This window comes from Pelodiscus sinensis, chromosome 4 (genome assembly GCF_052426305.1).
Source record: "Pelodiscus sinensis isolate ZL-2025 chromosome 4, ASM5242630v1, whole genome shotgun sequence".
Taxonomy (NCBI): Eukaryota; Metazoa; Chordata; order Testudines; family Trionychidae; genus Pelodiscus; species Pelodiscus sinensis.
In genome coordinates, this window is record NC_143055.1 from 104368333 (window position 1) to 104394767 (window position 26435).

A 26435-nucleotide genomic window follows, 5' to 3' on the forward strand; every position below is an offset into this window, starting at 1 on the left:
GAACCAAACTAGTCAGTCACTGACAACAGGGGAATGTCCTGCCCCCTCAAGTGGCCTCCACTTGCCTTCCCCCACCCCATTCTTCTGCGGTCGATGGCTCAGCTAGACTAGCCCTGCAGCAGGGCTTTTTGGAAGGAAATTGCACATTTGATTTTGAGTTCGGAGACAGTGCAGCTCAATAATGTGTGTATCAAATTCCCAGCTGTCTCCCACAGCTGTGTTTGATTTTGGGAGAGATTGTCCTCTCAGCTCCATTGCCTTTCTGAAGTATTTGCAATAGCTAGGGCCCCTGCATATTATAGGGAGAGAGCGAAGCCAAGAAAAATGAGAAACAAAAGGAAGGGGTCTGTGTCTCCTGCTCTCTTCTTATTGCGAATTGAGTTGGGTAGCTTAGCTAGCTCTTTGGGCAGAGAGCAATTTTTTCCTCTGCCTAGCTAGAAAGGAAACAATCCGGATTGGAAAAGGGCTGACTCTTAAGCTTTCCTTTCTCCAAAATGGCATAGAAGCCAAAAGGACAGCATGCCAGAAGCACATGGGATCCTGTGGTTGGATCAACTCCAAACGTACTAGTTTTGGGGCAGAGATGGGATTTGGCACAGGTTTGTGATGTTGGTGAGAAAAATGGGATTTAAGGATTTGCTTGTTTTTCACACCACTGCATCACAACCTACCCCTTCTGTGAACAGGCTGCTGCATGGATCCAACCACATAATCCCACATATTTCTAAACCCCAGGGTATTGTTTCTAACTCTGGGTCTCTTAAGCACATTATCCAGTGCAAACTCTATGTATGACACTCGTCTTGGGCAATGAGTCCCTGGAATCCAGCTGCCTTAGACTTCAGAACCAGTGTCCCCACCCATCCAGGCTTCCCAATGCTTAATCCCATTCCTCCAGAGTCTACCTGGCTCTGGGAGCTCTGGTTTCTTGATTAACTCCTTCAGGGACAATGTGGAAGGAAGACAGGCTTTTAGGCTTGCCAGATGGTTTAACAAAAAATACCAAGCCTCCTTACCCCCCAAAAAAACACCAGGGAAACAATTCTGTCGAAGCGGGAAAAAAAGGGGGGAGACTAAAGTTGTCAAGGAAAAACAAAAAAAGCCCCCCAGAACAGAATTGTTGAGCAAAAATAAAGAGGATGGAGAGAGGCTGTTCTCAGTAGTGACAGATGGCAGAACAAGGAGCAATGGTCTCAAGTTGTGGTGGGAGAGGTCCAGGTTGGATATTAGAAAAAACTATTTCACTAGGAGGGTGGTGAAGCACTGGAATGGGTTATCTAGGGAAGTAGCGGAGTCTCCATCCCTAGAGGTGTTTAAGTCTCTGCTTGACAAAGACCTGGAGGGGTTGATTTAGTTGGGATTGGTCCTGCCTAGATCAGGGGGCTGGACTTGATGACCTCCTGAGGTCTCTTCCAGCTCTATGGTTCTATGATTCTAGTGTTGAGGGAGGCATCACATGGCCAGCTCCCGGGTCTCTGCTGGTCACGTGGGCCAGAGCAGCGTGCACTCTACTCCCACCCCAGCCCACCGCCCCCCCTAGCTTGGTGCCCGGCAAGTGTCCCCTTCTGCCCCCCTTCGCTATGCCTCTGCTGTGCTCCTCACTCTCCTGCCCCCGCCAGAGGCGGCAGGGGAAAATTGTCCCCACCGGACTTCTGTCCCAGGGAAACCAGAAATAACTGAAATTTCACATGTCCGGTATTTCCTGGGTTTTTTGTTTGTTTTGTTTTTTTTGTTTTGTTTTTACCGGATGGAGCTTGCAAATACCGTACTGTCTGGGTGATACCGGGCACCTGGCAACCCTACAGGCTTTGCAAAGGGATTTGTTAACCACAGCATTTTGCTCTTAAACCACAGAAGAGTTATAGATCTTTGCAAAATAACAGACAGTCCTGAATGTGCTTTCCCTAAGTCTGACTCTCCCTCCTCCCCCCTCGAGTCCAAAGTCAGTGTGCATAAGGTAGGGAGCCCTTCCTGCTTTATCTTTCCTCTCACCCTTTTCTTCTAGCATACAGCAGGAGACTAACCCTTTGCTCAATGTAGCATCTACCTTTTAATAACAGCTTCTGCCCCTCTTGTTGCCTGGCTCAGAAAATGCCGTGATCCACCCATTATATGAACTGCACATCAGCTTCCTTCAAAGACAATGGCCTTACCAGTAGATGCTTTAATCCACAAAGGCTGTTAAAGAGCAAAGTAGAGCCCCTGAAACATAACACGGAGTTCACAATATAACACCTAGAGATCCCAAATCACAGCAATTGATTCTGTTTTTACATGTCGTTTTATTACAGTTTCTAAAGTACTTTATATAATATAATCACACAATTAAGGCATTTGGTAGCAGATTGCACTACTGAGCTAGAACCACCAAATAAGATGAAACACGTGAAGATTACTTTGGATAATAATCATGTTGAAATCTGGCCAAAGACTTTGAGATCATTTCAACAGAAATCACATTGGAAATAAGAAATGTCAACTAAAAATGAAGAAAAAAAAGAAATGTATAGCCAGAAGGATCAGGAATAGGAATAATGCAAATATATTACTATGAGCAGAGCTAAGGTGCTAACTAATAACCTCACTTCTAAAAGTAAACAACAAAGTGAACAAAGGCAAGTGAACATCATAATTACACTTCCTTCTTTTATGTCTTTATTATGCAAGAGATCTCAAGATTGGTCAGGGTTTAAAAGCAGACAATTAGTGTAATTTATTTGGGACGTAAGTATATAAACCAATGTAACTTCAGAATGCTTTTCTGGTAGGAGAGAGGAGAACATGCTTCATCTCTTTCATGCTACTCCCTTCCCACTTGTGGGACTCTTTTTTTGCTAGTTTTGCTTGCTTATCAGTAAAATAGTGTTTAGAATTTAGCATCTGCTAATCTTGATATTTTACACACTATTCTGTGTACTGAGGGACATAACTACCTCTGTTGGTTTACTTGGAGAAAATGACTTTGTGTGTGTTTCCTCCCATAGCTTTGTCCAAGAGTAATAAGCCAATCCATACCATTATCCTCAATCCCCACGTCCATCTTGTGGGTGATGATGCTGCCTGCATTGCCTACATACGGCTGACGCAGTATATGGATGGAAGTGGAATGCCAAAGACTATGCAATCTGAGGAGACCCGGGTCTGGCACCGCCGTGATGGCAAATGGCAGAATGTCCATTTTCACCGTTCAGGGTCACCAACAGTTCCGATCAAGTAAGAAATCTGTACAAACAGTATTAAATAAGGGGTTAGGATGGTCTGTTATGTAAAAAGTCAAACCAGATGATCTAAAGGTCCCTCCTGGCCTTAAACTTTATAAAACTTTCATTCTTTTGAAAATACCATTGCAACATAGCTTCTGCACTGTCAGTTCTGAAAAGTCAGTTTAATAATTCAGTATGCTGCATACAGTATTAGTGCAAATATTTGTAATTTGTTGTTTGCTTACAATCATTCACATTTAAACTTAGGGCTTCACTGTGCTGAGTGTTGTACATACCCATACTAAGGGCACATACAAGTACTTACACATAGAAAGTGTTTTAATTTTAGGCCTCAGTATTAATTTAGACTCCTCTTTCTACTTTCAGGGTATCAGTTAATCCTTTGACTCTTCCTCTATCACATCTTGAAAGTCCTTCTTTTTCACCCTCACAGCTAAAAAGTACTTGTGCTTATTTCTGTTGGTGATCTTCTGCCTTGATTACAACACTCTCTTCCTCCCTTGCCTTCCCTGTTTTTCTCATTGACCCAATCTAGCCAAAATATTGCTGTGGTAATAATCAATTTTATCTGCTCCCTTCACAACTTTGATTCTCTCAGCTGTCATTCTGTTTTGGTGTCATGTTCAGATCTCTTGTCCTCACTCTCGAGGCTCAGACTGAGTCCATTCATGGCGACAGCTCTACTCTAATTTCTTTATTTTTTAACTCTAATTTTCCTTTTCCACATAACTTCTCTGTATGTTTCTCTTGTATGCCTTTGTGCTAGTCTTTATACATAGCATTGCCATCTTCCTTTGGTCCCCATCCATTACCTTCTCTCCTTACAACATACTTCTTCCTCATAGCCTGGCAGTGTCAGGCTATCAAGTAGTGGAATATAATAATAGAACAAAGTGCTGTTAAACTTTAAAAGCTTAATGAATGCTTTTTTAGAGTGGCCCATCTCCTGGCCTTATCTGTCAATCGATATGTTTGTACAATAGTGTTTATTTTTAAAATATAAATACATTGGCAGGGGCCTTATCTTCCTCTGTTTTGCACTGCTCCAAGCACACTGCCAGTGCTCAACAAAGTATGTTTAGTATTAACAGAAAATGAGAAATGTTGGTAGTTGAGAGACACAGGTTTTATGTAAGAGGAATATGTGGAACTGGTCTGCCTCTTTTCGTGGTAGGGGCCAAAAGCATAAATGACAAAGTCCAGAAAAAAAAACCTGTGTATGAATATTTCATTCTGATACTCATTGAAAAATAAAGGTTCATACCAGGATGATAGGCACTAAATTATAAAAAATATTAATCCTTTCCATTTTAATTTTTCAGCTTGCATATGTTTTGTTAAATACCGAGGGAAAGCCAAGTAGTTTTGTACATACTCACATTCATTGACATTTACGCCAAAAGGAAGCCTAATGACCATCTAGTTTGACTACCTGTAAAACATGATAGAGACTTTTGCCTAATAATTCCTGTAACCAGTAGATTCTGCAGTTTGGGAAGAAAATGATAAATTTGGGGTACAATATTTTAATGAGGCTCACCATTTTTAACTTACACAACATGAGTAACACACAGGATGATTTTCTGCAAACTTTCATGATTATCTTTCATAAGGTCTTAGAATTCACCATTAGTTCTCAGAGGCTATAGCAATGGAAAAATATCTTTGTTCTGAAGCCTCACAAAAGTGGAATTCAATAATCATGTTTTTAATGTCTGTCTTATATTTAGAATAATTGCACTCCAACAGATACAGATCTATCATAAGAATATTTATTAATGTTATATGCTCCATTCAGTAACAAACTTTTGTAATGCATAGTAGCTTTTGCATTGGCTGAAGAAAAATATTTCAAATAGCTATAATTACTTTTGTAATTTTATTGTATTGTCTTCTGCCTAGATCGAGTCATATTAGCTTACACAAGCACCGTAGCTGATTTGTCAAGACTAGTGATGACTGCACTTAAATATGAAGCCAAAACTGAAAGGAATTTATTTAACTCATAAAATGCCCACAAACATAGATTATTATTTAACTGAGTCGAAAAATTACTGAAAAGATTTGGTTACCATCTGTTCCATGGCTTGTATCTACTTACATGATACAGTTGATAACTTTCTTTGTGGCCAGTATTCTTAAAAAATTGTTCTTTCAGCTTACTTTTGCAGAACTCCTGAATATATGTGCACATGCACACCCACACCAAGAATAGTCTCCTGGTTTCAGCATGGAATTAGTAGTCATGAGACTACTGGGTCTGAAACTGATTCTCAAGGCCAAATTCAGACATAATGTAATTAGATTCCCGTGTACCCACTGATCAGGTTATTAGGGAATCTGCATTATTATAAGTTACATTCTGATGAGCCAGAAGAATGCTTAATTAAGGATTTTGTTTTTTGATTGTATAGCACCTAACACAATGGGACTGTGGTGCATGACTAGGGTTCTTTGGCACTATTGTAGTACAAATAATAAATATATTGAGTAGCCCTCATTAATATTCTTACACATTCCTGTTAGTTTCTTTCCCTCTTACCCTAATCGTCTGGCACCTCTGCATGCAAATGATTATATCAGCTTAGATTCTTTGAGATGCACAACTTACTGGACCAAATTCAAAAGTGATGTGTATGGTATAGATCTAAATGATATATTGGTAAGTTGCATGTGAAGCTGTCAGTCAGTATAAGTTTGCGTGCCAGGAAATGGTATAAAATACAACTTAGATGCCCTTTGGTCTTACTGACTGCTCAGATTTGAACTCAGGCAAGTCTGTAATGTTTTCTGCCTGAGTATCCTTTTCTCTTAATGTAAAGATACTATTAACTGGTCTCCTGACATGTGGTGAAGGTTAATTGGTGTTTATAAAGTGATTTGAAGAGGGAAAGAGCAATATAAGTGCTTACTTATTTCTGTGCTTCTCAGTGCAGTATCCTGAAAGGTTGTAGATTGGGGAAGACGTCATAGTATTATTCCAACACTTGTAGTATGTTGCATAAAGTGGAAATATCACTAAGTCAATAACAGTAATATTGTGGTTTTTCCTCCTCCTAGCTAAAATTCAACAATGCCACTCTTGCATTCTCCGTACTCAAAGCACCTGATTGGTTACCATGTGGGCCATCCTGTTCTTCTCTTCATGCATGTTTCTGAGTGCATGAAGCCATGACGGTTCTACATGTAATGCATTTGTGATGCATCATTTTGTTGTATATTCCATCTGTATATTTTGTTTACACTTCAATTAAGAAGATGTTCCATGCAAATTGAAAATGGCAAAGCAAAAAGAATAAAAGCCAAAAATAAGAATACAGTAGTAGATGTGCAATCGTATGTAATTTTCTCTGTTAATGCTAAGTTTTAACAAATAACTTTAAAATTACCATGGTCGTAAAAAAAAAAAGTCTCGTTTTGTTTCCATTTTTTAAACAAGTGGTTTATGGCTTATTTGTTTTCAAAACCACTCGGTTTTGCTTTTGTCCATGTTGGGAAGCTCATCGATTTCTACTAACAGCTTTGCTACTGCAGAATAATTTTTGTTGGAACAGAAAAATGGATAAAATCAATGAATGTGGTAGCAAATTATGTTGAGGTGGTACCACCTGAAGCCATTTTAGTTATTAAACTGGAATAATTGCATCATTTACTAACTTGAATACTTTAGAATTAGCTTTTATTGTTCTGACTAATCAGTAATATTTTTTCTTTTTTTTTTTAATCTTTACCTTTACTTTTTTATGCTAACTGAAAATTTATATTGGGAAGAGAAAAGAGCAAAATTAAAATTTATTCGGAATGAAGACTAAGGAGATAGTTTTTGATGATTAAAGTGAAAGAGTAAAACAAAATAGATTTGTATCACTTTTAGGATGTACAGTACATTTATTAAGGAGGCTTTAGATTATTTTATTTTATGCTCTGGTCCAGATATGTGGTTAGTTTCACCTAGAAATATTAAGCCTTACAAGCTTAGTATAAAGAGCTTCTTTACTTTCTGTTGTAGCGGCTTCTACTCTGACAAACTATCATAAATATTCCAATTTTCTAATACTGTAACACTTTATAATGGTATTTTCCCCCATTTGCTCTTGGCTTATTAAAATCCTTGCAAGTGCATAATATTAGGGACAACAACTATTGCAGAATATCTTACTGTTTTGTTTTTTTCTGTCGCTGCATATCCCTGTAGAATAAGCAGGGAACGTTCTTGATGTCAATTTAAAACATGTACTTAGTGACCTGAACGTTTTTTGCTTCTATTTTATAGCTCTGAATGTATATTCCTGCGAGCATTTAGATTTCATCCCCTTCCTTCCCTCCCCCCCACCCATTTTTAATAGAAAAATACAGGGGTTGACTGGTTTTTCTTGTTTTGTTAATTGTTTTATTATCAGTGGGGCTAATTGTTTTCTGCAGTACTCTATAGTGCATGATATATCAGTGTTCTTTTTAGCAATTACAATTTACAGCTCTCAACAGCCTGAAATTTTTAAAATGGGAAGACTTCCTAATTTGTATAATTTTACTTTGTGTTGATTATAAATCAAAAACGTTCCCTTACACTTTGATGTTGTTACTAGTGGATGTACAGTAGATGGATTTAAGCTTCTCTGATAATTATTACATGATTTAAAACAATGTATATTTAAAATAAGCATTTACAGTAAATGTGTTGAGCCATATTAACCTGCCAATGGGATCTGTGAAAAACAAAAAAGTAATGGCCTAATTTTTTTCTCGTTTATTTCTTTACTTTTTTTGTGAAGCAGCTATAAGTAGTATAAATGTATTTAAATTTAACAAAATTAGGTGTAGGGTGGGGTTTTTTACACTTTAACATAGCATGTGGTGTTGACGTATTACTGTAGATCAAGTTTGTCTTCCACACCAATATGTGAGGAAATTGTGACTCGTTCTCTCCACCACAGTCAAATTACATGCTTAACTTCTATCATTTTGGAACACTGCAGTTTACCCATGGGACATGGTGTACATATTTCTTGCCATAATGGTAAATGACTGACAGATATATTTAAGAATGAATAAATTTGTGATTTCTGCTGATACTGTGTGTGTGGTTTTATTTCACAGTAAATTGTGTTGTACAAAGTGTGGTGAAAAAGCACAATGCAATAAAATGTTTATTTCTGTTCTTCCAAACTATTAGTTGAAAAGGAACAGCTGAAGTATTTTGATAGGCCAATAACAGAGTTTTCCTTTAGTTTGTGAGCAATGACTTTCCCGATCTATCTTGTTAGTTTGGTTTTGAAAATTGTCTCTCCTATGGCCCTGGCAGTATTCCATTTATTGTACATCATGATGATGGATTTTGTAGATACAGATATTGTATATTTAGAAATATTTTACAGAATTTTAAAGTTTGTTAGAACTATTTTTCAGGTCCTACAGCTTGTAAAAACTCCTGAGTCTAACGCTGCAAGCCTTGACAGGAGAGAAAAGATACTCATAAATGTTGATGTCAGAGGGGATCATCATGGTCTAGTCTGATATCCTGCATAATGCTTAGACTTCAAGTTACAGGGACTCTATTGACACTAGTGTAAACCTGCAAGGATTCATATGGCATGCTTCAGAGGAGGGTGAAAAACGTCCAGATTCTCTGCCAATCTGACCCAGGGAAAATTCCTTCCCAACTGCAAATATGACTGAGCTTGAGAAGGGGGGTGGTATAATAGGACTGCTAATCATCAGCAGTCACAATCTATTGTAGACAATATTATTACGCCATCCCCTTTCTCGAGCTCAGTCTTGAAACCAGTTATGGTTTTTGCCCCTTTTGCTCCCATTGGAAGGCAATTCAAATTTGAAAACCTAAATATTACTGTAAAAGTTTGCACATACAGTATTGTTTTTAAGATGTGGCATCTCACAATGAGTCAGGACTAGAAAGAGTGCTTCATGTCAGAAAATGAGGGGAACTTCTATGATTAATAACTTGTGAAATACAGAGCCTTATGCACCACTGTGGTGGTCTAGTTTTATTCCAAAGGTGGTATCGTGGTGAATCAGGCCCATTATTCCCTATGTTAAGTTGCCAGTGATCTGGGATTTTATCCAGCGTCTTGGGCAAATATCACATTTTAAAAGGGAAAAAAAAGAAAACAGTAGCTATCTGAAATCCAAACATTTAGAGTGCTACAGCAAGTCCCAAAGCAAGTTCATGAACTTTATCAGATAGTTCTACATCTGATAAATAAATAAAGGAATGGAGACTGCCTATCTCCTAGAACTGGAAGGGACCTTGAAGGGTCATTGAGTCCAGCCCCTGCCTTCACAGCAGGACCAAGTACCATCCCTGACAAATTGTTGCCCCAAATCCCTAAATGGCCTCTGCAAGGATTGAACTCACAACGCTAGGTTTAGCAGGCCAATGCTCAAACAACTCAGCTATCCCCCCCTCCCCCCCCCGATATATGTCTTCACTAGTTGTGTAATGCATTTACTCATTTTTCTCATCAAATACCATTCTAGAAAAGAGTTAAATTCCAATTCCATATAGCTGAAAAAACATAAACCAGTGGACTCCCCAGCCTGACAATATCATCTTGATGTACTTTGTCTTTAACAATAATTTATGTAACTTAATATTGCAGTTTTTTTCCTGGGAGTTGGATACACAGTGTTGAGGCAATTGGGGTGTTGACAAGGACAATTCTTGATGTTTTTAAAAGCCTTCTGAGTAACTATTATGTCACTATAAAAAGAACAGACTATTCTAGGGGGAAAACTGGCATTTGTAAAAATGGCATGTTTATGTAAAACATTATTTTATTGTCTACTTCACATAACCCTAAGTACAGCCATAATCCTAAACATAACCTTAGCACTATCTACTTGTAATTTTAACATAAAATTTATTTTTAACATTAGCTAGATTCAGTTTTAACCATAGTCTTTAACATAGCCTTTGCTTGTAACCTAACACATCAAGTTAGTGTAAAAATACATTAAAATGGAAATAAGAAAGTGGAAGAGAAGTTTATGAACTATTTGTATTCTGGTAGTGCTGAAACACCCCAGTTGAAGATCAGGGGTCAATTATCCTGGACACTGGAAGACAGTCTTTGCCTTCAGTCTGATAATAGAATAAGAGCACAAGCTTGTATGTGAGTACATCAGCAACAAACAATGTCACAAATGATAAATGAGTTTAAGGAAAAAATGTTTGAGATGTGATATGTTTAGGGTGAAATATTGGGATTTCAAGATTATCTTCCTGAAATGGTCAATGTTTTTAATTTTGACAAAAATGTTCAGGGTATGCACTATCCAGCAACTTCAATGCACAATACTCTTCAAGGTAAGTTCATAGAACTTTGAATCACTTGTGAAATATTGGAAATATGTGGGACTAACTCAGTCCATTCAATAAACTTAAATATGAAGATACATTTTCAAAAGTCAGGAGGTGATTTAGAAGCCCAAACTAATTTTCAAAGGCAAGTTGGCAAATAGGATTTAAGGGTTTGTCTTCCCTACAACAGTTACCTGATTTAAATTATATTTGCGACAGCATAACTTGAGTGAAAGTAGCCACACTGTGAAACAGCACTCAGACTGCAAAAGAGTAATTGGATTAGTAGGCGATGGCTATGGCATTGTAATGCCACTGCAAGCTTGAGCATCAGGAGCACTCAAATGTTAACTCTCCTTCCCTGCAACAGGACAACTAGCTCAAGTTAAAAGTACCATACAACATAAGTTACAGGTTTTTATGTGTGAATGGGTGTTGGGTTAGTCACAAAACTCAAATTATACCCAGAGCTAACAATGTAATGAAGAGAAACAGTAAGGTGCAGGGACAATGAAACTTAGACTCTTAAGTGCCTAAAAAACTTAGAAAACCAGGAGAATCACTGTTGGAAAACTTTAAAAAAATGCGTTTGTTTTTTGTCAAAATTTGCCAGTTCATCAAAACATATATCTTTCACAAAGACAGTTTGATTTTGATGGAAAAAAAATGATTTCCTGCCAATTCTCATGTCCAGGCTCTTGGCAGTCTTACCTGGTGGGCTGCTGGGGAGCCAAGAGTATGGAAACCTTGAGAGTGTTATATCCCTGGCTCATGACTTCTCTGTTTCCTTTAAGAGAGATTACATAATGGGTCGTCACATAATTAGGGCTCCTGTGATCCATGGCTCAGGTGGACTGCCCTAAAACTAGGAATCCTGGTAGAACTGAACAATGAAGGGTAATTCTGTTTTACTTAAGTATTTTGGGGGGTTGTTCCAATTGAAACAAAAGAACATTTTAAAATATTACCATTCCTTGCTCGGGTCTACATTTGGGCTCCTAAATTACTTCAGCACTTCTGAAAATGTAACCCCCAAAATGTAAATGGTATTGGGAGATGCAATTTTCTTCATCATTTAGATAATATGTAGAGTGATTAGCTGTATGAAATTAACCCCACCGATACCCTACTATGTTATAAGTATTGTTAATTACACTGAAATCAATCCAGGTAATGTATTAGATTACAATTTTAGCTACAAATTCGCAAGCAGCTCCTTTGAAACCAATGGATATATTGTGCATTTCACACTGGACTAGATATAATATAGTACAGTATATAAAATAAATCAGAAAGAAAGAGAAAGATTCAATATTCATTGAGAAATGTTTTTAACATCACTTTGAGCATCTCTTTAAGGTACAATGCAATAAATATTTTAGTATGCTGCCATCTGGTGGATTTTTGTGTTTTTATGTTTTCTATTTGGGATTACCCAAGCAGATCTAATGTGTTCCACAATGGAAAAAGTGCAGTGCATTTTATGAATCTTTCTGCTATGAACAAGCAACACAGGGTGTTTCATGGATTAGAATATCTATTTTTTTCTAAACAGGAACTCATAATTTCACTATACTATCCACAAACATAATGGAAACAAACAATCTTTTATATAAAGACTAATTTCAAAGGCATTAGTGCAGAAAATAACTATTTTTCTTTCTAACTTTAAATTGTGTACAGAACTCTGTTCTAGAGTTTGTCCTTTACTCTTTTTTCCAGTGCTGTAAGTCCTTGACCAATAAAATATTTCCATACTCAGACTGAGGTGCAAGAGGATTTTTTTAGTCCTTTTGGAGATCTCCCTGCTTGTTAAAGTGCTTGTTCATGTCCATTCCAACTAGGTGTGTTTGCACTGACAATGGAAACATTTCCCTCTAGCACAATGGGTCTCAAACTTTTTGGCCTGTGGCCCACCCACTTTTAATGCAAACCTTGCTTCAGACCACTAACTGCTAATAGAAGCTTGCCATTAATTATACACTCAAGCAACTTTCCTAGTGCTGCAGCTAGGGAAAATGGTTTGGTTTAATCTGTAAGAAAAATACTAATCAAAATTATTAAACAGATTAAGCACTTTAACTTCTTTATTATGCTAGTGTACCAGACTTAATTTTAAATAAAGTAAAATGTTAATTTATGTCCAACACAAAAGATTTCAACATAGGCTTTATTTATGGCAGGGATGGAAGACATTTTTAGGTTGCAGGCCACTGACTCTCAGAAAAGTCAGTGAAGGATCTCACAAGTGAGAAGCTCCAGTTCCAGGGAGAGGGCAGGACAAGCAAGAGTGAGGTTCAGGGCTTCTCATAGGCCAGATTAACTCTTCTGTGGTTCCAGGGTTAGTGGATTTTGTGGACTCCCACTAGGCTCTGGAATGGGGCCAAAAATGAGGGATTCAGTGTGTGGGACAAGGCTGCCAGCAAATGGGATAGGGATGGGGGTGCAGGATCGGGGCAGAAGGGTGAGGTGCAGAGAGGGTGAGGGTGAGGGTGGAAGATCTGGGTGGGGGTTTGGGTGCAAGAGAAGGCTGGTGGTGTGGGGTCTCTGCAGGGAAAGTGCATGGAGGTGGAGGATGGGATCTGGGGAAGAGGAGAAGGGGGGCACTTACCTGTCTTTGCACCCTCCTCTGCTCTCAGCATTGTGTCCTAGGCATGGCCTCCCACCAATGGGAGCAGTGGGGAAAGTATCCAGGCAGCACCTTCATGTGCTGCTGTTCCCCCCACTGCGGGAGCTCATGTCTGAGCCCTCTTACACTTTTTTCATTGGGACAAAGTGCAACTCAGGCCTTGTCTAGCCTTCCTTTCCAAAGTGGTGTCTTAGGTTCCACCTATTGGCACCACTCTAGGGGGCTCCCTAGCTAACCCAAAGGATGCTTCTAGGGGAAAGATTTTCCAAAGTCCGTGCATGCAGCGCATACACACCCATGGATGTGAACAACATCTCTTAAAGAGCAACAGATATTAGAGGCAAGTAACTTTTACTGTAAATTGCTTGGATCCTTATGATCATTTTTTATATTCAGTAACTTTCCAATGTATTCCAGTAAACAATCTTTAGTCTAGAAAATGAACTGTATTAACTATTAGGGAAACTCCAGAAGGACTTTAAGGATTCAGCTTCCCTATCTTTAAGCAATTATTAATGGGAAGGAAAGCATATCAATTAACAGTAAGGACTTGCCATTCTCAGCAGAGTTCCCAACTGAAGTCTACTGGAGTTTTGTATATGAAAGACATGCATGATTAAGCTATTACTCCTAAATTTTCAGAAGTGTCCTGAGAAGTGGCAAATTTTACATTTTAAAAGATAATAGTCATTAAAAAGGTATATAATGGATGGTTTTTGAAAGCACCTGAGTCTTAGATACATAAGTGCAGTTTTCAAAAGCTTTGAATATCGAACTTAGTCTCCTCAGTCAGTTAGAGCTCGTCTAGACAGGTGGTTAATTCACTCCACAGGGATGTGATTTCCAAAATGCACTAATGTTTTGCACATTAATTGGTCCATGTGGACTTTGCTTGCTGCATTTTAGTATACTTTAATGTAATACTGTCTGAAATACTACTACCGTAAAGAGCACATGGGAACCCTTAGTGTGTACCAGCAAGGTCTACAAGGACCAATTAATGTGCAACACCTTAGTGTGCATTAGAAATCATGCTCCATGTAGATAAGTTCTTAGGTTCATTTGCAAATTTTATATAGCCAACTGACTGTGATATACCTGTCAACATATTAATGAGTGTCCAAAATGCAAGTACATTTTATATATTTATATAATTTCATTAAGTGATTCCAGTCTGTGTTTTCCTCTAGCTCCTACCTATTGAAGTGAGGGAGTCTCCTCCTCCCCCCCCCCCGCGCAAAAAAAATTACATAAGCATCAATTAATTCTCTCCCCTACTAGCACCTGATACATGAATTAATTAGTGATCACCAGCACCTGACTTGTTAAGGCTCCCCTGCTCTTCCAAGCACCTGGATGACTTTTGCTTTCAGCCTCCTAGCACACAAATTAAAACAGCCCATAACCTTAACAGCACTGATTTGAAGAGCTGATTGTGCTGGTATTGGTCTTTGCTCTACCAGGCTTGTGACCCCCTTATCCAAAACTGGGAGAGAGCTGGCAGCTCTCTAGGGAGGAATCTTTGCTGTCTACCTTCCTGGGCTTGGTAGTAAGGACAGCAGCAGATGTCAAAGTTTATTAAACAATTTAATGATAAAACAGTAGGGTTACCACATGTCCAGGGTTTCTTGCCACCACCCCTTCTTTGTTTCTCCCAGCAGATTTCTCAAGTAAGAGGAAATGGTCAGGGTTTTGCTAAGCAGACAAGTTGCAGCTGAGAAACAGCCCTGGTTGGTCCATTCCAATTCAAGCCACAGCTGAAGGATTCCACCCACCCAGCTTTCAACCCTGACTAATGGCTGTCAGTCGCTGTGTCTTGGACTTGCACCTGCCAATGTAACATGGGGTGACACTGCCCTCCCACCATCTCCTGTACCCCATCCTCCTCCTCCCTCTTCTCTCTCCCTTTTGGTAGTATCCTCATATTGGCAATCCAAAATATGGTACTTAGAAGGGACTGTTATGCTCTGGGACTATTGTTGGGGAGCAATTTGTGCCAGTACAGATACATGTGCTTTCTGGGACATTACTGATATGACTATATTGGCAAAGGGCTACTGGAGTTCTGGGTGAATAGCAATGACAGCAAAAATTGAGCCTTTTTTGCCAAATTCAGAATTTTACATGCTGGGTTGTGCCAGTGGAAGACACATTTTGCTGATAAATCTTTCTGGTGTAGGATGAAGGTGGTACAAGGCAAGTCCAAGAAGGAGCAGCTGCTCTCCCTGGTCATTCTGACTGCTCAATGCTTACAAGTACCTCAAGAGTTCTTACAACCCTGTGCTTACAAGGAGAGAGGAAGAAAGCACGGCATGCTTTTTGGACTGGGACCATTTCTTAGAACATTCAACAGTTCTGATTGACTGTTCTTCCTCCAGCAGCAGGGAAGAGAAACCCATCAGACAGATGTTTTTCTATAGGCGTTCCACATAGGCGGTCTGAACTTAAGACCCAAAAGCCAAGACTTGCAAAATGTAAGATTCTCTAATATCTACCTACATACTACATTTTCCATATTGTGGTGTTTAAGAATGAACACACAATTCAAAATTGTTATAAATATTGATGAATGCCTGTGTGTCCTGAGCGGGGAGTGCTGATTGTTCCAGGAAGAGAAAGTGTAAGGATCTGTCTGAAGCGCAGGCGGGACAGAGCAGTTGATCAAGACACAAGTCAGGAGAAATAGGTTAAGTCTAGACTGCGATGTTTTTGCAGAAAAAGCTACGCAAAATGCAAAGCGCGTTTTGCATAGCTTTTTCCACTTTTTTTCATTTGGCCCCGTCAGGACACTTTCAGGGAAAAAAACCACGTAAACCTTTTTTTTAGGAAGAGCATTTTTTCTGAAAACACCACATCCAGACTACTTTCACTTTCAAAAAACCTGCTTTTGAAAAAGTGATTGGAAGAAGATATGCAAATTAGTGCTGAATTTGCATATCTACTTTAAAAAAAAAAACATAGTCTAGACATGCCTGAGATGAGCACAAATGGTGGAAAGGCCTCCTCTTTTGGAGGAGCCCTTATGCCTCATCAAATGAGGAATACAGGACTCCGAAAGAACACGTTTGCTCTTCAGCAAAACAAAACAGAAGAGCAAATGTGTTCCTTGGATGAGGCGGAGGTTTTGCAGAATACCTTCAATATACCGCAAAAACCCTGAAGTCTAGACATCTTCTTGGAAGTTTCCCAGGCTGAAACCCAGAGCTGGACCCATTAGCACTGCTACTGATAGCTACATATCAAGCTGTGAGTACTGGCACTGGTGACTTTACACGAGGAATAAACAAGGGAAACCGTATGTGGCTAAGTGGGGAGGTTGGCAAAATGCGTCAGAAGAGAGCACAAGAGAAGATGACTGGAGAAATTTCACTGATGCTGAATACAACCATGAGCACACAAGACCTGCTGGATTGAAATTTGTGCTCATGGGTGAGAGAGGTTGAGATGACTGTGATAGGGGGATGCTGCAGCCCCTGTGGGAAGGACTGAGATGACACTGAAAGGGTGGTGACAGCAAGGGTGGGAAAAAGTTGAGGTGACTATGGGAGTGTCCATCTCAGCCTAGGCAGGAAAGGCTGATGTGATTCTGATGGGTGGGAGGTGTCAGGCTGGGTGTAAAAGGCTGAGATGACTCAGAAGGGGTGGTAACAGCAAGGGTGGGAAACACTGAAGAGACTCTGCAGGGGACATCACAGCCCAAGTAGCAAAGGCTGAGAAAACTTGGAGGGGGAGTGGGGTGGAGGGGGCGGCGCAGCCTGAGCAGGAAAGACTGAGTGGGGGGAGTCACAAGCTGGAGGAAAGAGGCTGAGGTGACTGGGGGAGGTTGTTACAGCCTGGGTGGAAATAGCAGAGGAGACTCAGAAGGGGGCATCAGAGCCTGTGCAGACAAGGCTAAGGTGACTGAGAAGGATAAGTGGTAATGTTTGGCCTGTACGCAGGAATTTCTGTAAATCTGGACCACAAGAGTGCGAATGAACTCCCCCCCACCCCCCAATTCCCCGTCTCCGCCTTCCCCCCAGCTGGCCAGGGCATGGAGGAGGGAGGTTCAGACAGTGCTGCTGTGGCCTTCCCCTGGCTGGCCAAAGCATGCTTATTTGGGGGGCCATCATGGGCTGCTTTCGCACTCTTCAAAGCCCCCCTGCGTACCTGCCTGTATAACTAGGCAGGACAGGCTGAGGTGACTCTGATTTGGGAGGGTCACAGTCTGGATAGGAAAGAATGGGGTGACTCTGAAAGGGTGGGGGGGTCACAGTGAGGGCGGGAGAGATGGAAATAACTTTAAAAGTGTGGGGGGACAGAAAGGCTGATGTAATTTTGATGGGAGGCGGTGAAACAGCCTGAGTGGGAAAGGCTGAAGTGACTCTTGCAGAGGCAGGGAGAAACAACCTAGGCAGCAAAGGTTGAAGAAACACTGGAAGGGGTTTGATGCCTGGGAGGAAAAGACTGAGGTGATTCTGAGGGGTCCATGTCACAGGCTGGAAGAGAGGCAGAGGTGACGGAGGTAGTGGGTTGTAGCCTGGGCGGGAAAAGCTGAGGTGACTCTGAAGGGGGATGTCACAATCTGGGTGGGAAAGGCTGAGGTAACTGAGCAAAGAATTGCAGCCTGGGCAAGAAAGAATGAAATGACTTTGAACAGGGGGACCGCAGCCTGGTTGGGAAAGGCTGAAGTGACTGATGGGGGTGGGATCTCAGACTGGGCGGGAAAAACTGAAGTGACTGGGAAGATCAGGAAGGGCACAACCTGGGCAGGAAAGGCTGAGGTGACTCTGAGGGGTCCATGTCAGAGATTGGAAGAGAGAGGCTGAGGTGACATGGGGGAGGGGAGGGTGGTTGTAACCTGGGTGGGAAAAGCTGAGGTGAGACTGATGGGGGGGGGGTGTTTCACACGCTGGGAGCAAAAGGCTGAGGTGCCCTAAAGGGGGGCATTGCAGCCTAAATGGGAAAGGCTGAGATGAGTGAAACACAGCCAGGACGGGAACCAATGCGGTGACTTTGAAAAGGTGGGGGCCGCAGTCAGGGCAGGAGCGGCAGAGGCACCTCAGAAGGTGTGGGGAAGCAGCATGGGCAGGAAAGGGTTATGTGATTCTGATGGGAGATGGGATTGTGTCATGGGTTGGAAAGACTGAGGTGAACATGAAGAGGGGGTAACAGCTGCCGGGGGAAGGCTGAGGCGATGCTGAGAGCTGATGTCACAGACTGGGTGAGAGGTGCTCAGGCAACAAAAGGGGGTAGGAATAGCTGAGGTGACTCCAAGGTCAGCATCACAGCCTGGGCAAGAAATACTGGTGTAGATATGGAGGGGGGTCAAAGCCTGTGGTGGTTTATTTGGGAGGGACCCAGTCTGGGCAGGAAAACCTGAGATGACTGAGGGTACGTCTACATTACAATGTTAATTTGAACTAACTTAGTTCGAATTAGTTAATTCGAACTAACGGATCCAGACTAAAAAACTAGTTTGAATAAGCGTTTTGCTAATTCGAACTAGCATGTCCACATTAAGTGGACCCTGAACCAGGCTTAAGGATGGCCGGAAGCAGTGCCGGCAGGGCATCAGAGGAGGACTTAGAGCATGGAGCTGCTGTCTCAGGCTAGCCGAGGGCTGTGCTTAAAGGGTCCCGACCCCCACCCCGGACAGACAGTTCTCAGGGGTTCCCCGCTTGCAAAGCAGTCCTGGCTTGGAGTGCCCTGAGTGCCCACACTGGGCACATCACAGCACTCAGCCATCAGCCCGGCTGCACTTGCCGCAGGCTGCAATCTGGGGAGAGGGAGCAATTGGGGGGCTGCAGGAGAGCTTCCACCCCCAGAAGCCCACAGAGCCAGCCCAGTCCTCCCCATCAGGGGCTCGTGCCCCATTCCTCCCTTACCTCTTTCCACTTACCCTTCCCTAGCCCCTCTTCTTGATGTACAAAATAAAGTGTCTTCCAAAATGGAATCTGTCTTTATTGAGCAAAACTGGGGGAGACTGGGAAAAGGAGGTGGGAGAGGGGAAAAGAGAGGCTGGGAGAGGGGAGGGCAACTAAAATGATCAGGGGTTGGGAACAGGTCCCATATGAAGAGAGGCTAAAGAGACTGGGACTTTTCAGCTTAGAAAAGAGGAGACGGAGGGGGGACAGGATAGACGTCTCTAAAAGCAGGAGTTGGGTGGAGAGGGTGCATACAGAAAAGTTCTTCATTAGTTCCCATAAAGAAGGACTAGAGGACACCAAAGGAAAGGAATGGGTAGCAGGCTTCAAACTAGTAACAGAAAGTTCTTCTTCACAAAGCAAAGAGTCAACCTGTGGAACTCCTTGATGCAGGAGGCTGTGAAGGCTAGAACTGGAACAGAGTTTAAAGGGAAGTGAGATCAAGTCATGGAGGTTGGGTCCATGGAGTGGTATTAGTCAGGGGGTAGGAGTGGTGTCCCTGCCCAAGGTTTGTGGAAGGCTGGAGAGGGATGGCCCGAGACAAATGGCTTGGTCACTGTCTTCGGTCCATCCCCTCCAGGGCCCCTAGGGTTGGCCGATGACGGCAGACAGGCTACTGGGCTAGATGGACCTTTGGTCTGACCCAGTACGGCCATTGTAAGCTCAGGGCTCAGGGTCGGGGGTCTCAGTGGACCCCCTTGATTCTCTTGCACACCTGCTCCTGGGTGGCCAGGCTGGCAGCTCTCCTGCCCTAGCCGGCCACTTTCCTGTGCCTAGTGCGGAGATCGTGGACGAGGTCCACGATGTCTGCACTAGCCCAGGCGGGTGCCCGCCTCTTGTGGTCCCGGGCAAGCTCCCAGCCAGCCTGGTCCCGGGAAGAGGAGGACAGCTGGGGGGCATCGGGTGGGTGGCTCGATCCGTGCAGGGTCTGCTGGCTGGGTGCTGGCAGGCTTGCACCTGGCACGGGCACCGTAGCCAGCCTGTGCCCCTTTAAGGGCTCCGGGGCTGGGAGGGGGGCATAGAGTTTCCCTGGTGTTGGCCAGAGTGGCCACCAGGGAAACCTGGGGAGGGCTAGCCTCCCACTAGTTCGAATTAAAGGGCTACACACCCCTTAATTCGAACTAGCTAGTTCGAACTAGGCTTAATCCTCGTGGAATTAGGTTTACCTAGTTCAAACTGAGCGCTCCGCTAGTTCGAATTAAGTTCGAACTAGCGGAGCACTAGTGTAGCGCCTATGAAAGTTAGTTCGAACTAACTTTGTAGTGTAGACATACCCTGAGGGGTTTGTCACAGGATGGAAGAGAGGCAGCGGTGACTGAGGGAGGGGCACTTGAGCCTAGGTAGGAAAAGCTGAGGTGACTCTGAAGGGGACATCACAGTCCAGCCGGGAAAGGCTGAGGTAACTGAGCAGAGGATTGCAGCCTGGGCAAGAAAGAATGAGGTGACTTAATGGGAGATCTCAGGCTGGGTGTGAAAAGCTGAGGTGAATTGAGTGGGGAGCACAGCCTTGGTGGGAAAGGCCGAGGAGATTGCAAAGGTGAGGGAGGGGCAGAGCCTGGCAGGAAAGGCTGAGGTGACTCTGGCAGGGGGCGGTATCACAGGCTGGGCGGAACAGGCTGAGGTGACTTGATAGGGACACACCCTGGGTGGGAAAGGCGGAGGTGATTGCCAAGGTGGGGGACGGGCACAGCCTGGCAGGAAAGGCTGAGGAGAGGAGATTCCTACTCAGGCAGTACAGCCTGTGGTGACTGATTTGGGAGGGTCACAGTCTGGGTGGGAAAAGCTGAGATGACTCTGAGGGTAAGGCTGAGGTGACTGTGGGGGTGGGGGCGCAGACTAGGGGGTTGTAACCTGGGTGGGAAAAGCTTGAGGTGACTCTGAAGGGACATCACAGTCCAAGAGGGAAAGGCAGAGATAACCGTGAGAAAAGGGTTGCAGTCTGGGCAAGAAAGAATGAGATGACTCTGAAGGGGGGCATTCCAGCCTGGCTGGGAAAGGTTGATGTGATTTTAATGGGGGGTGGTGTCAGACTGGGTGCAAAAGGAGGGGTGACTTAAGATGGAGCACAGCCTGGGAGGGAAAGGCTGAGGTGACAGGGATGGGGGGAGAGGGGCACAGTCTGGCAGCAAAGCCTGAAGTGACTCTGATGGAGGGCGGTGTCACAGGTTGGGCACAAAAGGCAGAGGTGAATTGAGTGAGGAGACCAGCGTGAGTGGAAAAGTTCCGGGAAGGGCACCATCTGGGTAGGAAAGGCTGCGGAGACTGAGAAGAGAGAGTGGGTTCCTACTCAGGAGGCACAGCCTGTGGTGATTGATTTGGGAGGGTCACAGTCTGGATGGGAAAGGCTGACATAACTCTGAGGGGTCTATGTCACAGGCTGGAAGAGAGCGGCTGAGCTGACATGGGGAGGCGGATTGTTGTAGCCTGGGTGGTAAAAGCTAAGGTGATTCTGAAGGGACATCACAGTCCGGGAGGCAAAGGCTGAGGTAACTGTGAGCAAAGAGTTTCAGCCTGGGCAAGAAAGAATGAGGTGACTCTGAAGGGGGGAATCGCGGCCTGGATGGGAAAGGTTGATGTGATTCTGATGGAGAGCGTCGTCTCAGACTGGATGGAAAAGGAGTGGTGACTTAAGATCCATCAGAGCCTGGGAGGGAAAGGCTAGGTGACTGGAAAGGGCGGGGAGAGGCACAGCCTGGCAGGAAAGGCTGAGGTGACTGTGAAGAGAGAGGATGTTCCTAATCAGGTGGCAAAGCCTGTGGTGATTGATTTGGGAGGGGGACAGGCTGAGATGGCTCTGAGGGGTCTATGGCACACGCTGGAAGAGAGAGGCTGAGGTGACATGGGGGAGGAGTTGTAGTCTGGGTGGTACAAGCTATGGTGACTCTATCCTGGGAGGCGGGGGAGAAGGCTGAAGTAACTGTGAGCAAAGGGTTGCAGCCTGGGGAAGAAAGAATGAGGTGACTCTGAAGGGGGGATCACAGCCTGGATGGGAAAGGCTGATGTGATTCTGATGGGGGCAGTGTCACACACTGGGTGCAAAAGGCAGAGGTGACTTGGAGTGGAGGGAATGGCTGATGAGGGAAAAGCTGAGGTGACTTGGAAGTGTGGGAGGGGCACAGCCTGGGCAGGATAGGCTGGGGTCACTGACAGCATGGCACAGTGAGAGCAGGAAAGGCTGAGGTGACTGTGAAGGTGGGGGAGGAGCACAGGCTTGGTGGGAAAGGGTGAAGTGACAGTAGGACATATTGCATCCTGGGCAGGAGAAACTGAGAGAATTCAGAAGGGTTGGTCACAGCAAGGGTGGGAAACGCTGAGGTGACTGAGGGGTCAATGTCATAGCCTGGAAGAGAGAGGCTGAGATAACTGAGGAGCTTGTTGCAGACTGGATCAGAAAACCTGAGGTCGCTCGTAAGGACGTGGTGCTACTGACTAGCTGGGAAATACAAAGTGGGCTAAAGGATGAGGTAATACCTGGCAGAAAGGCTGAGGTGACTGATTTGGGAGAGTCACAGCCTGGTCAGGAAAGAATGAGGTGACTTTGAAGGGGTATCGCAGTCTGGGCAGGAAAGATGGAGATGACAGAAAGTGTAGGAGTCCAGCCTTGGCAGGAAAGGCTGACGTGATTCTGATGGGGGGCTATGTCACTGGCTATCCAGGAAAGGCTGAGGTGATTATGAAGGAGAAAAGGATCACCGACTGAGCTGTAAAAGCTATGGTGACGGTGGGCAGGATGGGAAAGGCTGGGGTGATTCTGATAGGGGATAGTCTCAGGATCCGTGTGAAGAAGGTCTGATACATATCTCACCTAGTAGGGCTTGGGAGGAGGGGAAAATCCTTACCTGAGGGCTATGCAGATGTTGTAAGGACATGGGACTAACACACAACTCTATACTTCCACTCTCTCTGAGTCAGCTTCAAGCACAAGAGGGCAAGAAGAAAATGTCAAAGAAGAGGGGGAAAGAAGATGGGTCACTGAAGACAGAGGAGAAGTACTCTTGGCACAGTAATGGGGCCTCAGGTCATGTCATTATACTGCATGGGGATGTCAAGTCTTTAATATCCTGAGCAGTAAAGCAGGGGTACAAGACTGAGCCATCTTGTCCTTTTAACATTAGGCTCTGTTAATGATTACGTGAGAGTTAATGCCCTGTAATCAGAGTGCAAGTAACTTCCTCTTCTCTTTTGATGGGAATTGACCTCTTTGTTCAACTGAGCAATTTGACTGCCCTGCTTGCCCCTATGATTCCTTTGGGTTGCTGGGCGTGTCTGTTTGACATGACCCTCTAAACAGGGTACAGGTTTAGATGCTTGCCCTTTCTTTTTTGAGAGGAGGAAGATGGATCAAGTTGAAAACATATGGTTCCAATTACCCATTGCTGAGAGCTCTCTGCCTTTTCGAGGAACTCCCCCTTTTTTTTAATGGATGATGTTGAGAGCATGTGATAGAATTGGAATGGAAGTTCTTATTTATTTGTTTGTTTATTTTGAGTTTTTTCAGTTATACTGCTGCAGCAGGTTTTATTTCAACTCCACATAATTGGCAAAAGAGCTCAATGCTTATAGAAAGACTGAAACACTTTCTCCCCACAAAACAGAAAAAAAGAGCTCAGGGATCAGGATTTAAAGCCCTACAGATTAAAAGTCCACTTCCCCTATTCTAGATGCAGTTCCATTTAGAAGGTCCAGGTACGTGCCCTTTTGGCCTTTTGACATTAGGCTCCGTTAGCTGGCTGGTGGGAGCGACTGCCCTGTAATCAGGGTGTGTCTCCCCTCCCCCTTGTCTTTTGAGGGGCATCGAGCTCTTTGTTAGTCCGAGCAATGTGACCGCCCTGCAAGTAGGGTCTGCGTCTCGTCCCATTTGCTATTCGGGCTTTACGCCTTGCTCTGCCCCACGGGTCAACCCTGGGATTTTGGTGAGTGTGACAAGTCTCGCTAGAAAGGGACATATTGAGCTCCTGGGTACTCTCAGGAGCTTGACCAGCCTGTAATTCAGGTATTGGTCTCTGCCCTTTGGATCTGCAGTGACCATCCTGTAATCAGGGTACTGGTTGCATGCCTCTTGCTTCTCAACACCGGGCGATTAGATCCAGTCTCGTGGGCAGCCTGTAAGTAGCTTTGCGTCCCTTTTGAGGCCCTTTGGGTCTCTTGGTCTTGGGCGTCTTCACAGCCCGATGCGAGGGACCGCCCCGTACTCGGGGATGGGTTCCTTGCCCTCGAGTCTTTTGGCACTAGGTCATGTGCAGCAAACAGCTCGGGATGAGCAACCTGTAGACAGGGGATGTGCCTCATCGGATATTAGGTATGGTACCCCCATGACACTGTGTCCAGAGTCCTGACCCATCCCGCAGCGCTCACCACGTGCCGGGAATTCAGAAGCCAAGTCTCCTGCTCTCTCGGAGACCCGGCCGGCAATTGCTGGTAAGTTCTGAGGGGAAGTCTGCTGTGGCGCTTTTTGACTAAATCCACGCAGGCAGTATGCTTTGTCGCCTTGACTTTGCAAGAATCTTGTCACTTAAGCCCTTTCTCCCTTTAATCATTCAATTCCTCTTGATTGTGCGTGCTGGTTGCCTGGTGTTAAGGAGATTGGTTGGGACTTTGGAGTAGGATGGAGTGGGAACTTTTCTCACCCGGTGGTGCTTAGGAGGAGGGAAAATCCAAAGAGGAGTGCCTCAGGACCTCCTAGAACTAACTTGAAGACCAATAGCCAGGCTGTCTGCAGATGTGGAAATGATCAACGTACTTACCGTTCGTTCCCATTTTGCATGTGGGATGCGGGGGGTTTGTACGGGGATCTCGCCTACCCACACCTCTGTGCTCTTTCCTCTGTCTCAGGCAGCCTCACGCACAAGTGGAGAAGAGGGAAAAAAGGAGGCATGTGCAAGAAAGAAGAGAAAAGACGACGAGTGAAGATGGAGGAGACGGAAAGGGACTCTGGACACAGTTTCCTTTCTGTAATGAGGTCTAAGGTCATGTCCTTATACTGCCTGTGGATGTGGGGCCTTTTCGTACCTTGAGCAGTGTGACCGCTCTGTAAGCAGGGTCCAGGTCTGTGCCCTTCTGGCCTTTTGACATTAGGCTCCATTAGCTGGCTGGTGGGAGCGACTGCCCTGTAATCAGGGTGTGTGTCTCCTCCCCCTTGTCTTTTGTGGGGCATCGAGCTCTTTGTTAGTCCGAGCAATGTGACCGCCCTGCAAGTAGGGTCTGCGTCTCGTCCCATTTGCTATTCGGGCTTTACGCCTTGCTCTGCCCCACTCGTCCACGGGTCAACCCTGGGATTTGGGTGAGAGTGACAAGTCACGCTAGAAAGGGACATATTGAGCTCCTGGGTACTCTCAGGAGCTTGACCAGCCTGTAATTCAGGTATTGGTCTCTGCCCTTTGGATCTGCAGTGACCGTCCTGTAATCAGGGTACTGGTTGCATGCCTCTTGCTTCTCAACACCGGGCGATTAGATCCCTTCCAGTCTCGTGGGCAGCCTGTAAGTAGGCTTTGCGTCCCTTTTGAGGCCCTTTGGGTCTCTTGGTCTTGGGCATTTTCACAGCCCGATGCGAGGGACCGCCCCGTACTCGGGGATGGGTTCCTTGCCCTCGAGTCTTTTGGCACTAGGTCATGTGCAGCAAACTGCTTGGGATGAGCACCCTGTAGACAGGGGATGTGCCTCATCGGATATTAGGTATGGTACCCCCATGACACTGTGTCCAGAGTCCTGACCCATCCCACAGCGCTCCCCACGTGCCGGGAATTCAGAAGCCAAGTCTCCTGCTCTCTCGGAGACCCGGCCGGCAATTGCTGGTAAGTTCTGAGGGGAAGTCTGCTGTGGCGCTTTTTGACTAAATCCACGCAGGCAGTATGCTTTGTCGCCTTGACTTTGCAAGAATCTTGTCACGTAAGCCCTTTCTCCCCTTAATCATTCAATTCCTCTTGATTGTGCGTGCTGGTTGCCTGGTGTTAAGGAGATTGGTTGGGACTTTGGAGTAGGATGGAGTGGGAACTTTTCTCACCCGGTGGTGCTTAGGAGGAGGGAAAATCCAAAGAGGAGTGCCTCAGGACCTCCTAGAACTAACTTGAAGACCAATAGCCAGGCTGTCTGCAGATGTGGAAATGATCAACGTACTTACCGTTCGTTCCCATTTTGCATGTGGGATGCGGGGGGTTTGTACGGGGATCTCGCCTACCCACACCTCTGTGCTCTTTCCTCTGTCTCAGGCAGCCTCACGCGCAAGCAGAGAAGAGGGAAAAAAGGAGGCATGTGCAAGAAAGAAGAGAAAAGGTCTGTGCCCTTTTGACATTAGGCTCCGTTAGCTGGCTAGTGGGAGCGACTGCCCTGTAATCAGGGTGTGTGTCTCCTCTCCCTTGTCT

General features: G+C 44.4%; 1 protein-coding gene across 42 annotated transcripts in view; it reads left to right on the forward strand.

Annotated features, from left to right (window-relative positions):
• Nucleotides 1-8294, forward strand: part of CAMK2D (calcium/calmodulin dependent protein kinase II delta) — a 262249-nt gene extending 253955 nt beyond the window's left edge. For 27 of the 42 annotated variants that reach the window (XM_025182683.3, XM_025182685.3, XM_089778036.1 and 24 more), the window contains 2 exons: nt 2985-3213; nt 6285-8294. In XM_025182683.3, the coding sequence (XP_025038468.1) occupies nt 2985-3213; nt 6285-6288 (233 nt within the window). In that variant the 3' untranslated portion in view covers nt 6289-8294. Of the gene's footprint in view, nt 1-2984; nt 3218-6284 lie in introns of those variants that run through there. The other 15 variants (XM_089778016.1, XM_089778037.1, XM_075929800.2 and 12 more) reach the window with 1 other exon arrangement.
• The last annotated feature ends 18141 nt before the right edge of the window (nt 8295-26435 follow it).